This window comes from Xiphophorus couchianus, chromosome 5 (assembly GCF_001444195.1).
Source record: "Xiphophorus couchianus chromosome 5, X_couchianus-1.0, whole genome shotgun sequence".
In the NCBI taxonomy this organism is placed as follows: Eukaryota; Metazoa; Chordata; class Actinopteri; order Cyprinodontiformes; family Poeciliidae; genus Xiphophorus; species Xiphophorus couchianus.
Window position 1 is genome coordinate 36,224,515 of NC_040232.1, and position 13,773 is coordinate 36,238,287.

A 13,773-nucleotide genomic window follows, 5' to 3' on the forward strand; every position below is an offset into this window, starting at 1 on the left:
CAATATTTCTCTCCATCTTTTATAAACACCGTATTACTTCATATGAAGAAAACAAAATCACTGAAGTGTTTCTAACAAAAGCTTGTATTTCAACAACGAGGAGTTTAAAATAACACCGATGTAGTGCATTTTAAAAAAAAACATGTACTGTATTTTTATTTGGCATGCAGTTTATAAAAGGCACTAAAATAGAACAGAAGAGCTACCACCGAAGAGGAAGCATTAAGACGTAGGCACAGAACTTAAACACAGCCAGAAAACACAGACATAGAAAACACAGTAAGTCTCCAAACTGTTCCCCAGCTCGGAAACCACCTCCAAAGGAACGGAAGATAGAAGAGCAAAGAGCAGTTTACTGTGACACCGTTAATAGGAATGCGTGAACAGAAGTATTGTCAGATTTCCAGCTTGTTCTGCTGTTTGGGTCTGCCAAGCTGCCTGGTTGGTCCCATTCGTCTGCCGGCGTGCGTCCGCTGGTGCTGCCGAAGCCCCTGGCGGTAAATGAAACTCTTCTCGCACTCCCCGCACTTGTAGGGTCTTTCCCCGGTGTGGAGACGGTGGTGGACCTTCAGCTCCTCGGCTCGGGAGTAGCCTTTCCCACAGACGCTGCAGACGAACGGCCTGTCTTTGATGTGGGTCTGGTAGTGCGCGTTCAGGTAGGAGTTAATCTGAAACGTCTTCCCGCAGATGGAGCAGGCGTACGGCCTCTCCCCGGAGTGCTGCATCTCGTGGAGCTTGAGCGAAGACGCCGTGTGGAAACCCCGGCCGCAGAGCGAGCAGAGGAAGGGCCGCTCGCCCGTGTGGATGCGCTGGTGAATCTGGATGTAGCTCTCGTTGATGAACATCTTACCGCAGTCCGGGCACGAGTAGCGCTTCTCCTTGACGTGGCTCTTCATGTGCGTCTCCAGTTTGTCTTTGTCGTCGAACTGAACGCAGCAGCGGCGGCAGAAGAGGAACCGCGCCGCGCCGCGCTCGGCCGTCTCCGACTCGGCCGCGGCCTCGCTGTGCGTCGTGACGTGGTGCGCCTGCAAAGCCGACTGGCTTTTGCAGTCCTTCCTGCATTCCAGGCAGTGGAGGGACGAACGGATCTTTGATTCTCCCGGCAGGGACTTCAGATATTCTGAGAGTTCGGACGCGGAGGGATTCACCTCGTCCTCGAAGTCCACAGCGTCTTTTCGACCTCGGGAAGGAAAAAGCAAACAAACACCCATTTCATCCTTCATTCATCAGAAAGTTTTATATAGACTATATATGCCAGTAAAGTCTCATAAAATACTGTCACGACATGCTGACAGTTTTAAGAGATATGTAAATAAATATTTTTCATAAACGTTACATACTGCACATTTAAGACCTAACAATCAAAATCACAGATATAAGCTTTAAATATACACACAGAGTGCGTGAGCAATGGCTCTATCATTTATGAGTTTCACCTTTTGAACATGATTGCAGAAATAAACTTTCTGATGATCTTCCAATGGATTGACATGCGCCTTTAAAGAACTGTTCAATCTCTCACCAAGGTGGACTTTGTAGTGCGTTTTGAGATTCCCCTTCTGGTTGAAGCCCCGCCCACAGATGGAGCAGCAGTACGGTTTTTCCCCCGTGTGGATCAGCTCGTGCCGCTCCAGTTTGTATGCGTGGGGAAACTGTTTGCTGCAAACGGAGCAGCGGTGCTCGATTCTCCCCCGGGGCTGTTTCAGGAGCTCCGGGGGGATTTCTATCGGCACACGCGACGCCTTCCTCCGAGGACGCCTCTTCCCTGTAAGGAAGGAATGACAGTCAAGTAAAAGTGGGGAAAACAAAGAGATGCCAACCAGACCTGCTCCAACGAGTGCTTATTGTGCCATTTCGCCTCGGTGTGCGTTCCAGTACCTGAAAAACCAGCTGGTTCATTCCCGGAAGTCAGAATTCCAGATTCAACATGGCGAACTCATAAAACAGAGGCAGTTGCAGGAGTTACCTGTTCACCTGCTGTCCCCACACTTTGCTTTACAATAAACCGGTGACACACGCACACACCATCTGTTTCAGTGAGCATGTCCTTGCATTACTGTTTGAAGTGGACAGAAATACAATCTTATTCATTACTGAAAACTTCATTTGACTCAGTCACTCAGTTTACTAAGTGAAACATATTATATGAATCAATTACACAGAAACTGATGTTTTCAAGCCTTTATTTATGTTCAGATATACTGTATTTAATTATAAACTTGAATAAAAGAAGCTGAATTCATGCGAATACACTGTTAAGTCCAGAGTGCAACATCATTTTTGATGATTTCACATGGCAGATATCCTTGACGTGTCATGATTAGCATACAAATAACACGGTTTTCTGCCTAAGATGAAACTAAATGTTTACTCTTGTAAGAAGGAGTGATGCAGGGGGTTTTTTTAACCGGTAGTTTCCAGTTATTTGCCATAATTAAAATAAATAAGTAAATACATTTCTGAGTTTGAAAAGTCAAAAAATTGCCAGAAAAAAATCTGAAATTTTCTAGCAAGAAAAAGAAGAAGAAAAAAGTTTCAAAAACTGAAATTGAGATTTGTCTCTCAATTTGGAGAAAACAAAATCTTGGACATTTCTGAGTTTCAATAGTAGAACATTTTCGACTTTTGGAAATTTGTTCTTTTTCTTTCAAATTTCTAAGAATGTTTCTAGCAAATTTTCAACTTTTCGAACACAGAAGTTTTGAATTTTGAATTCAGTTTTTTCCCTACTTGAGCACAGCGATTATTGTTTTAAAAAGGTACTTGATTATTATTTGGCATTTTATAGTCAGAACATCTGCCACCAGTGGCAGATAAAAAAAATTATTTGAAAAAAAAAATAGAAACTGGGCAACCGTATAGTAAATGTACACACTTTCCTTTCCCCTCAGCAAACAAATCAGAACACATTGACAGCATGAATACATTTACTTTTCTTACCAGTAGAAACGTTTTCATTTTCTCCTTCAGCAGAGTGTTTGGCATCTTTTTTCTGTAAGGGTTGCTTTGCTGTAACAAGAAAAGAGATCCTGCTGTAAAGAAATCATGGCCAACACCAGCATAAACCATTTTACAACGTCTGTTTATGAGACAATTATCAACAGAGTAAAGCAAAAACTGGGAAGGGCTTTAATTCCCCTGCAGATTAATGGATAAAAAAAAAGGTCTGGTTGATGAGTCAGACACCCGCAACTCCTCTGATATCATTTCACTGGTTCTTTTAAAAACCCCACATTACAATACATTAAAAGGAACTACAAAAAAAAACCCCAAAAAACTGGAAAAATACATTTACATCACGATTATTTATTTTGTTTTCACGAACTCTGCAACAAATCAAGATGAAAAGTTTTCTGGACTCACCAGTCACACAGAGGGTAGTGTCGGAGTTTATTTCTTGTGGTTCGGGATAGGTGCAGATGTTTCTCCTTCTTCGGCTACGTCTCGATACTTTAAAATAAAATAGCGAGACTATAACAAAAACAACAGCATGCAATAATGATATTTTGAATTAGACTTGCCCACAAAGCGTTAGGGAGAAGTTTATGTACACTTACAATGGAAATGAATGAAATTCTCATGCTGTTTTTGTAACAGATTTTCTTTTTAAGATGTTGGGTTTTTTTCTTCTAAATTGATGTTTTGTCTCCAATTAAGGAACATAAAATATCAGCATATACATGTAAATATTTAGTTTAGCTTGAACCATGTGTGAATTAGAGAAAATCTGAATTCAGACCTAGGAATTAAGATATTTGAAGGAATTCAGATATTTGTTTAAAAGTAACGACTAAAAATAAACAAGGAAACAGTTCCGAATCATCTTTAAAAGTCCTTGAAGCATGCATGTCATTGATCGGTGACCGTATGTTTATGATAGGAACTGTCATAAAGATTCACCTCCTTCACGTGTCTCTAAGTCTCCCTCACACAGCAGTGGAGACTGAGAAACCTGTCTTCGGACTCTTCTCCTCGCTGTAACAGCGACGGACAAAAATCACCCATTTTTACACTGTATGTCAATTTAAATAAAACAACATCTCAGCATCCATTTGCACTTGTGCCACTTTCCTGTTTCCAATCACCTACCAGAGTGTAAAGGAACACGCTCTCCTTTGTCTGGGTTTGCCAAAGGTCGCCCTCTGACCTTTTTCGCTCGTCTCCGTCGCGTTCTTGCTAAAAAAAAAAAATTAAGAAGAGAACAACCTCAAAACCAAATCAAGTTTTCTTTCGGCACGTTTATGCATTTTTGTCTAATGTCGTGTTTACCAGGATGTGAAGTTGAGATCTTCGTCGTCCTCACGACTCCCTCTTCCTGTTCCTCTTCCTTGTTTTCTTCCTCGTCTCCTACAACTTCCATGATGAGAGTTGGACTGTCGCAGTCCCTCGAGTTTTGAGAATGCACCAGGATGACTTCCTGTTTGGCACAATCATTTAAAAAAAAAAAAACAAACAAACATCACAATCCGTTATCAGAGCACAAAAGTGCATTTTATATTTGTATGAAAACGGTATTAAATTATGATAGTGGAAGACAGGTGGCAGTTTAAACCAAATATCTACATCCTCAGTCATAAAAAAACAACTTTTTTCCATCCTCTCTGACATTAAAGGGGAAGCATTATGTAAAAGTATGTAAAACTTTTTTGAGCTCTACATCATATTATAATTTTATTCCCTCATTAAAAACATCCCTGGAGTTTTGCTTTGTTTCTTCAAACTAGTCAGCAGAAATTAGCTGGTGGAATCTCATCTGCTGAGCTCATTATACTGATAGAAACGTTATTAAAGGGTCAATAGAGGAGCCATGTTGTGATGATTTTCTGAAGGTGGAACTTCAGAAAGAGCAGGAGTTTCTTAAAGAGACAGAGGCCCAATTTCGAGTCGATAAATTAGGTACCCAAATTTCTTTTAAGTGATATTTGATATATAGCATTTTCATAACAACTGAAGGTGATATTTTTGCTTGATTGTGCAATAAAATGATACTCTATGACTGGAAAATACATAATACCACCTCTTTAAATCAGACTAGATATTTCTTACTTTAGGTCGTTTAGTTTTATGAAAAGCCAGAACAGTTGGTGAAATGATTTTTTCACTACGTAACATTCTGTCTGTCTGTCCATGCAACCCGGGAAGTTCTGGTGTTAAATGTTACGTCTTTTAAAAAAGACAACAAAAAGTTACCTTCTCAGACTGGGAAACCTCTGTGCAATCAGGCTCTTGGTCAGAAACGTTTCCTGCAAAAATGGATAAAGGAGAGACATACAACAGATTTAGAGGAAAACTAAAGTATTTGCGAGATTAACCCTGGGTCCTGGCCTTTTGTGTTGGAATAGGAGGGATTGCTTTGGTAAACAGACCCGGCCCTCAGCGTGAAACTAACTAACTGGGTTAAATGTTACGTTTTTTTAGAAGAAACTTAAACTAACTAAGTGAAACTAACTAATTTCATAAACAATAATTACTATGGAGTTTGGATGATGCTCAGCCCATCACTTCCCTGTCGTACTTTGCTGAAACTATTGTACTGCAGAATAGTATAATTCCTCAACTGTACACTGTAAAAAAATGTCCATAAATTTCACGGTATAAAATGGTAAAATACCAACAGATAGAAAATTCCCTGAAACAACAGGTCTTCATCTGATGTTTTTTATCTGTGTTTTTTGTTTGGTTGCAGAGAGGATTTTGTGGTAAACATCTCATTGACAACATGTGAGTCTCAAGCTCAACCTGTGACTGGGAAGACCATATCCATGTTGCAAAGCCTGGACTCAGTGGTTTGTTACTCTCAACCCAGAGCAAGAATCCTTTCATTATGTTTTTCTTCTACAATAGGTTATCTCTTACACACATATGCTGCCTATTTTTCAGATCTCAGTAATACTGTGAGGAAACTGGACAGGAAACATTTTTTTAGCTGATTTTCTTTTCTTTCTTTTTTTTTTTTTTACAAAATTTTAAATAGAAATTATTCTTTTCAGCAGATTACTCATTGTCTATACTTTGTTTAATTTGGACATATTTTCTTTATAACTTTCCATATTGAAATGATGATGAACTACATTTCCTTGTATGTTGCACTGTAATTTTTATGGTAACATTCTGGTACCAACAGCTACCAGTAATTTACCATAAAGTAGATTTTTTTACAATTAAATGTCAATATATCATAAAGTCCTACCGTGTTTTTCACTTATCTAGTACGGTATATGTTTTGTTTTTATAGTAAGTTGCATAAAACGTTCAGTTCTAAATTGCTAAAGTCACGGTTGCCAAAATATTATACCGTAATATTGCCTCAGTAGGGCATTATTGTATATGGCCGTTTCTACAAAGGGAAAACCACAGCTGCCGGTATTTTACCGTATTTTAAGAAATACGGTAATTTACCCTATATTAGGACATACGGTAAAATACCGGCAGCTGTGGTTGCCAGACATTTATCGTATTTTAGCAAATACGGTAAAATATTGTCAGTTTTTGTCGACAGAACTTTACCGTATTTTCTAAAATACGCTAATTTTACAGTGGAATTATGGCAACCCCAGCTGCCGACGTTTCAAAGCAGCTACACTGATACACTGTGGAGTTTTTTTCACACTGTATCCAACATTGTTTTCCACGTTTGGTACCAATAGATGTCCACTGCTACTTTCAAAATGCTTCAGAAAATTCACATACGTATCAAACTGGGTTGCTACGTACGTAGCGAACTTGTAAATCAACTTACGTCCATCCCATGTCACCTCCTCTCCGTCCGAGTTGATTAAACCTCCGATTTCTTCCGCCGGCTCCTCCTCGTCCTCCTTCGGTCCGGTCTGAAGCCTGACTGTTAAGTGGAGCGTTCGGCCGTCCAGGTGTGCCGAGGTCATCTTCGGGTCCGAGGAAACCTGAGCACAGAGCACAGGTAGCATCAAGAAGTGAAGCCAAAATGTCGTCTTTAGACAATTGCAAAACTCAATGCAATTCATCTACGGGCCTTCTGCAGAAAATTATTTCTATATTTGTATGTCCTGTTTTATTTTACTATGAGATTATTTCAATGCTCTTCTTTGTAAAGTGCTTTGCTTCAGCTGCAATAATGGCAGCTCTTGAAGACGAAAAGAGCTTTACTATCATTGACGTAATCACTGAAACTTAACCTTGACTTTTACATTTTGTTCCTGGAACTGATACTAAAAACTTCAGTTAGAAAATAGTCAATAATTCGCAAAATATTGCAATCAATTATTTGAGGGTTTTATATAAAAATAAAATTGTCTATAATTACAGATATTCTTTCTTACAGTTTGATATAATAATACTTCAATTTGTCCTGATTAGACACTGAAAGCAAAAACAAGACTCCCTTGTAAGGCTGCAAACAATCCAAAAGTCAGATTTTACGTTACTTGACATTATAAAGAATGGTTGCAGGCCTGGACTTTTTTTAGTAAACCATGACACACAGCCAAACACTGGAAATAGAAATTAAATTTTATATGAAGTCACAACTTCGTCAAATAATATTTTTCTCGGCTTGTATCAAACTAAATACGTTCCAATGCAGCCTAAAAATAAAAAAATGAAAAACATTTCAGCTCTCAACGAGGATTTATTTCAACCTGCAACCAGCGAGGAAACTAACATTGTGATATTTTACTTATATTTTATTTGTGCTGAATACTGACAAAGTTTTTTATAAAATTATCTGGACAAATTTGATGTTTGGTTAAGCATTTTCAGATATGTTTCTATAAAAAGGGGTATAGCTGCACAATACATCAATAATAAGATATATCACCATAGACAGGTTATCAGTATCAATAGATATTACACCTGATTGAATTTTCAATCATTTCTCTGAACTCTGATCTAGAACCGCACAGCATTCTGGGACATGTAGGGAGAGGAAAGGCTTCAGCCGCTCAACCTCTCAGGACCAGCTAAGCTAGATTGATGGCATCAATTCACTTGCTCTTTGGTTACCTAGCAACAACCTGTTGAGTAACTTGCGCAGCAGCAGTTTCAGGTTTTGCCATTGTGCTTCATAAGTGCTTAAAAATAAAAAAACAACAGCTTGGAGAGAAAACTGTGGATAAAACAGGAAATGTCACGCCACCCGTTTGGCAGCATTTCAGATATTTAAAACAAAAAAACTCATTGATAGTTATTGATATTGACTGATATGAAACGCTTATATAGTGATAGGTTTTTCAGCCATATTGTCCATTCCTAAAAAAGTGGTATGAAAATGTTTGTCTGAAAAACAAGAGATTGAATACTTAAAAAAAGTTTGGGGTTTTTTTGCACTCCGTGACTCCAAGTTTTCTAACAAAATGACTGTGAATACATAACTGCAGTTGTGGTTCTTATCACATCCTGTTTAAATGTTATTATTCCTATATACTCAAACCAGTGCTATAAAACTATCATTCTGAAACAATAAAAGTATAAACTGCATGAGGCCCAGTGTTAAATAAATGATTTTAAAAAATCTGGCCCACAGGTTTCGTACAGTTTGGTTCGGTGCTGGTTTTTCTGGACGATGTAGTTCTTCTGCCACATTTGAAGACCTGCTACCCTCCTCTTCCTCAGGTGTCCTCTGGCTGGATTTCACGTCAGGTTTGGGACTCGGCGAGACGTCCCGTGCTAGGCGGCAGAACGGCTTCTCTCTGGCGTTTTGGCACCGACGGACATTTTCTCCTTCATCACCATCAGAACGACAGAGTTTCTCGTTAGAGACCGTGAGCGTGCGTCTCTGCTCTCCTTCATTTGGCTCAGGCTCATTCGGCTGGTCTGGATGTTCACTCTGATGCGCCTTTACTCCGTATGGAGCACGACTCTCCTTCCCGAGGAGAAAACCAGCGCCTGGAGGGCTTCTGTTCTTCCCTTCCTCTGAACCGAGGCTCTCATCTGAATTTCGTAAAGGTGCATCAGAAGAGGAAAAAGAAAAAGTACCAGTAAGCAACCCCATGTTCAGAGTAAAGACTTTAGCTTAGCTAATCAAAAGGAAGATGCTAAGATGTCGACAGCTAATGCCCTCTCCATAGGACCCCGCTTAAATAAGAATATATACATTTCTGGTTTTCCCACTCACAGTTTTCACTCACAGTCCAGCTGTCCTCTTCCTCTTTGATGATGACTTGGATCTCTGGCGTGTCGCTTCCTGCCGCTTTTCTCTCCTGCTGCTGCCTAGCCGTCTGCCCACAACGGTTTTCCTTCAGTGGATCTTGAAGTCCAGGATCCTAATTGAACCAGGAAAAAAATATGGTTGACAAGAAGAGAAAAAACAGAAACATTTTTCAATCAACAGCTACTAATAGGGATGTTAGCAACATTTTCAAGCGATTCATGTCAAAACCAAGGATTTCATTTCAAAGCGCATTAGAGGCAGCATCATGTGCATCATGTGTTTTCCAGCCACAGTGACTTTTTATAGCACAATCAAGTAACTATGTTAACTGCAGTTTTTATATAAAAAAATGCTATATATCAAATATGACTAAAGAAATTTGACTTTGTAATTTAACGCCTTGAAATTGGGCCTGCGTCTTTTAAAAAACTCCTCCTCTTTCTTGAGGGAGTCATTGCAACATTTTTACCAGCGTTGAACTGAGAAATAACTCCTATAATGAGCTCAACAGAGGCGCAGCTCCGCCAGGTGTTTGCTAATTGCTGCTGGCTAGTCTGAAGGAGCTAAATAGGGAGTTATGGAGGAAGCCTGCTCTGTGAGGCAGAAGCTCAGAAGCTTAGAAACTACAGTTCGAAGGAGGAGCTTCTTCCTTGAAGGCGGAGCTATGTCCACCCAGGTGTTTTACAGAGCTGGATGGTTGCCATGGGAGATTAAAGGATTTCTCAAACTTTCATGAAAGAGCAAAGGATACACTGTAGGTATGTTTTTGATGAGAGAATAATATTATAACATGAAAGCTGTTTTTACGTAACACCACCCCTTTAAAGAAAATTTCACACAAACCAAGATTATGTAGGAAATTATGAAGAGGAACAGAATTTTAAAACCTCACAAACTTAAGAACTTCATAGTTCTGGATTTGCACTAAAACGTGAACAGCTTTCACACAAAGAAAATCACCACAAACAGCATAATTTCATATTTAGACATTGCCATTAAACATTTTTGCGATTTTTCTTCTATGAATGTCTTATGTACGCCAGTGGTTACAATAAATATCAATTAACTGAGTTGCAATACCTCTCAAAATTGACACACTAACAATTTCATTTGAACCTGTTTTTGTTTTTTTATTTTTTGCTTTATTTAAACCAATGGCAAGTACACAACAAACAAACAAACGAAGTATACAGAAGAACACAGCGTTTACATGAATAACCAGGTGAGTTAATTAGACAAAGACATGGAAAGATTTACTTATGGAAATTGTCCTGAGGTAGAGTGTGTTATTGATTTAACATATAATTCCATATTTTTAAGAAAATAAAGAAAGTATGGCATTTCATCAATACATAAATGAGTATACAATTTTGATTTAAAAAAATATAACATTTATAATTAAAACAAAAACATTTTGCATCCTTTCTGAGGAATTTAGTAAAACAAATTTTTTTTTTTTTTTTTTAAAAAGATCCCTCAAAATGTTATGAACAAACCTGTTAAGCTCCTTCCAAAACCTGCTGTTTTTGAAAGGGCAGTGCCAAAAAAAAAAACAGATGTTAGGGTTTCTGGAAGACCACCACAAAAACTGGGATTAATATTCTCTTAAATTTCTCCATTATACTTAGCGGGGTAAATTTTATGAAGAATGTAAAATTACACTTATTTACAGTTGTTCCACCTGTGTTTAACTAAAAGTTTGACGTTAGCCTCACTACCTCCCCTGCCAAAGTTTGAGTCTTATAGGTCTAAATGTCAGGCATCTTTTTAGTTTGGGGTGAAGTGATGAAAATGTGATCTCATATTTTTTTAAAAAAATGAAGTAAAATAAATATTCGTCTTATAATATGACCTAAACCATTATTTCACAACGGCATGCGAATTACTCACTACTCATAATCCAGCTACCATTTACGAAGTGACAACGCTTCATTATGTGACTATATTGCTTGTGTTGCGTTTACATCGGATTTAGATTAAATTAGCGACATTTTATACGGCCCCGTTAGTTCGCCTGAAGCCTGGACTTCCTAAATAAAACGCCAGTTATCACTTTGAAGCTCGCTGAATGAATGAATGCAGGTTGACAACAGAAACAACAGATTTCTCATCTGTCGTCACGGTTAACCGAGCTAGTTAACCGTTAACTGTTAACTGTTTGGCTAATTCCAAACAAACCGCAGCTCCGCTCGCGACGTTACCTCCACCATACTGCGCTGTCGGAGGACGTCATAGGAAAACCCGGGATATAAACGGGATATAAAGAGCCAGCTTGGAGCGGCGTGTCAGATGTAAGCAGCAGCTGTCAGGTCCCATGTACTAGTCTGTGCTGCTTGCTTTTTTATTTTTTTATTTATTTATTTATGTTAAGTCGGCCTTCCTCTTCAGCTCCCTCCTCTTCTTCGAGGCTTTAGGTATCTTTATCACTGCTTACTGCCTCCTGCTTTTAGTCTTCCGAGGTTTGTTTGAACGCATCATTTCAGCCCGACTTGCATCCTTCTGTCTGGCAGATTTAGTCACCTCGCCTCCTTTGTTCTACACGTGAAGAAGTAAATTCAGGTCCATGTAATGAAGTAAATGAAATGATGAATATTTGTTTTAAATATATATTTGTATTTTCTGGCGTTTGTTAAAAAGTTGGCTGGTTTTGGTTAAATTGTATTTGAAGACTTTAAGAATCAACATCATGAGTGGATTTCTTCCTATTAAAAACTAGCCATGTAGCCAAAGACTGAAAAAACATATTTCTATTTGGATGTTTACCTGACGTTATCTGAAGACAAAGAATGCAGTCATATTTAACAAATTACAAAATGTTTTGAAGTGGTTTGTTTGTCAGATTAAAAGTATTTTTAGTACTTAAAACCTTCAAGTTTAGTATTTAAAGGTTTTTTCTTTATTAGTCTGATGTAATATTCTACTCCTAAATGTTTTGTTTTCATTAATTGAATAGAAAATTATCATAATTAACCAAACTAAAAACGTGAATAATCGGTCTGTGTGTAATTAATCGATATAATGTGTCACTTAATAAATTGGGTTCCTGACATAAACAAACGTTTCAGTAACACGCACAGCAAATGTGTCTCTGAATTTACAATAAACTGTAGCAGTGATTATCTGACTTCCCCACTAGAGGGGGCTGTGATCCTTCAACTCCCAATTCCAGCTTCGCTTCGCACCAGAACTGGACTGCATTGTCTAAAAAAAAATGTCTCACTAACCGGTTCGTTTCGGTTATTGTTGGCTTTCACGTGACCCAGTGGCATCTGACCTCTGTAAAAGGTCACAGCGAAGTTTTCAGCAGAAGCGACGTTCAGTACAAAACACTGCAGGGTGACCTCTGAACCCTCAGGAGGAGGTCCACAGGGGTTTAAACTGATGGACTCACTTTCTGGAGGTTCTGGAGAGAATATAACATGGATATACAAGGATAGCATGCTTTCATAATAATGCCGTCATCCTAGAAGAAAACAGGCCTGCAGCCTATCAAACAGAAGCCTGTTTGAAATTAAATGACTCAATTCAATTTGCCCAAGGAAAAAAAAAAAAACTCACCACAGCCCAAAGTATAGAAGCCACACAGAGTGTTGATACAGAACATTTTGATCTTCTGTATTTAGTTAGGCTCACGTACCACTCTCTGTTTATGACAGACTTGTGATCCTTAGAGAAGACAGAAGCTGCTATATTCGGTCTGGAATGAGCAGCACATGTTCCTGTTGACCCAAATTAGACGAGGAGGCTTGTAATTCTTTCTCCGGGCACAAAAGTGCATCAGCCTCCTAAACTTTGTCATAGAAATAGTGATTTGCAAAAGTGTCGCATTTTGTTACCACTCCAATTATTGTATTTTATTATGGAAAACCCCCCAAAACAAAACCCATAAAAAAAGTGCTTAATTGTGAAGAATGTAGCATTAAGAGAAGCACATAAACTTAACTCATACTTATTTAGATGTAAACATTTCATTTTGAGTTTGGTAACTTTTATATTAAACAAAAAAAAGGTTTTTTTTGTTTGTTTTTTTTACTGTTGCCATGTCATGACAGTATAATAGATTGTGTGAAAAGATCAAGTTCCTTTTGCCCTCTGAAGAAACGTAGCGCTCCTGATCAAAAACAACCAATCAGAGTCAGGGGGAGGGTCTTGGCACTAACAATCAATCGTGTGTACACGCTGCTAAACAGCAGAGAAACATCTGAACATTCCAGAAAAACCGTTTATCGTCCCCGCTGTACCCATCCTGACAAAACACCAGCAAAGGTAAAAGACTTTTCCACAAATGTGGATTATTTCTTTAAATAAATCTGTACCAGATCATGTTTTATCTCTACTCTTCTGACAGGCAGACAGGTGAGGAGTGAGGGCTGTCTGTAGTGATGCCCGATCAAAAATGAAGCACAAACAGCACCGCAAGAAAGGCCGAGACGTTTAATCAGTAAAAACCGGTGCAATATCTCACATGTAAACAACTGCAGCATCTCATTCTGAATACCTGAATAGTTACATAGAAATATCTTAGTGAGTCAAAGATTTCTGTAAAAATAAATCAGTGTAGCAAACCCATCAGTACAACCATGCTTCGAATTAAATTATATATATATTTTTTTAAAAAAAGGTAGGATGAGACGAGAGATTTCTCTCCT

The 13,773-nt window shown here is 38.5% G+C and overlaps 1 protein-coding gene across 2 annotated transcripts; it reads right to left on the reverse strand.

Moving 5' to 3' along the window:
- Positions 1 to 66: 66 nt before the first annotated feature.
- On the reverse strand, positions 67 to 12,575 carry LOC114144345 (zinc finger protein 3 homolog). 2 transcript variants are annotated; one of them, XM_028017063.1, is made up of 12 exons: positions 12,349 to 12,575; positions 9,089 to 9,236; positions 8,507 to 8,904; positions 6,740 to 6,899; positions 5,191 to 5,243; positions 4,270 to 4,417; positions 4,090 to 4,176; positions 3,901 to 3,975; positions 3,364 to 3,450; positions 2,941 to 3,009; positions 1,523 to 1,765; positions 67 to 1,180 (listed from the first exon to the last, which is right to left on the reverse strand). In XM_028017063.1, exons 1-12 carry the CDS (start codon positions 12,562 to 12,564, stop codon positions 396 to 398), a joined length of 2,469 nt encoding a protein of 822 aa, XP_027872864.1. In that variant the 5' UTR covers positions 12,565 to 12,575; the 3' UTR covers positions 67 to 395. The 2 variants fall into 2 exon arrangements, with proteins under 2 accessions (XP_027872864.1, XP_027872865.1); XM_028017064.1 differs by lacking the exon at positions 12,349 to 12,575 and adding an exon at positions 11,326 to 11,545 and having other exon boundaries at positions 3,364 to 3,471.
- Positions 12,576 to 13,773: the final 1,198 nt, after the last annotated feature.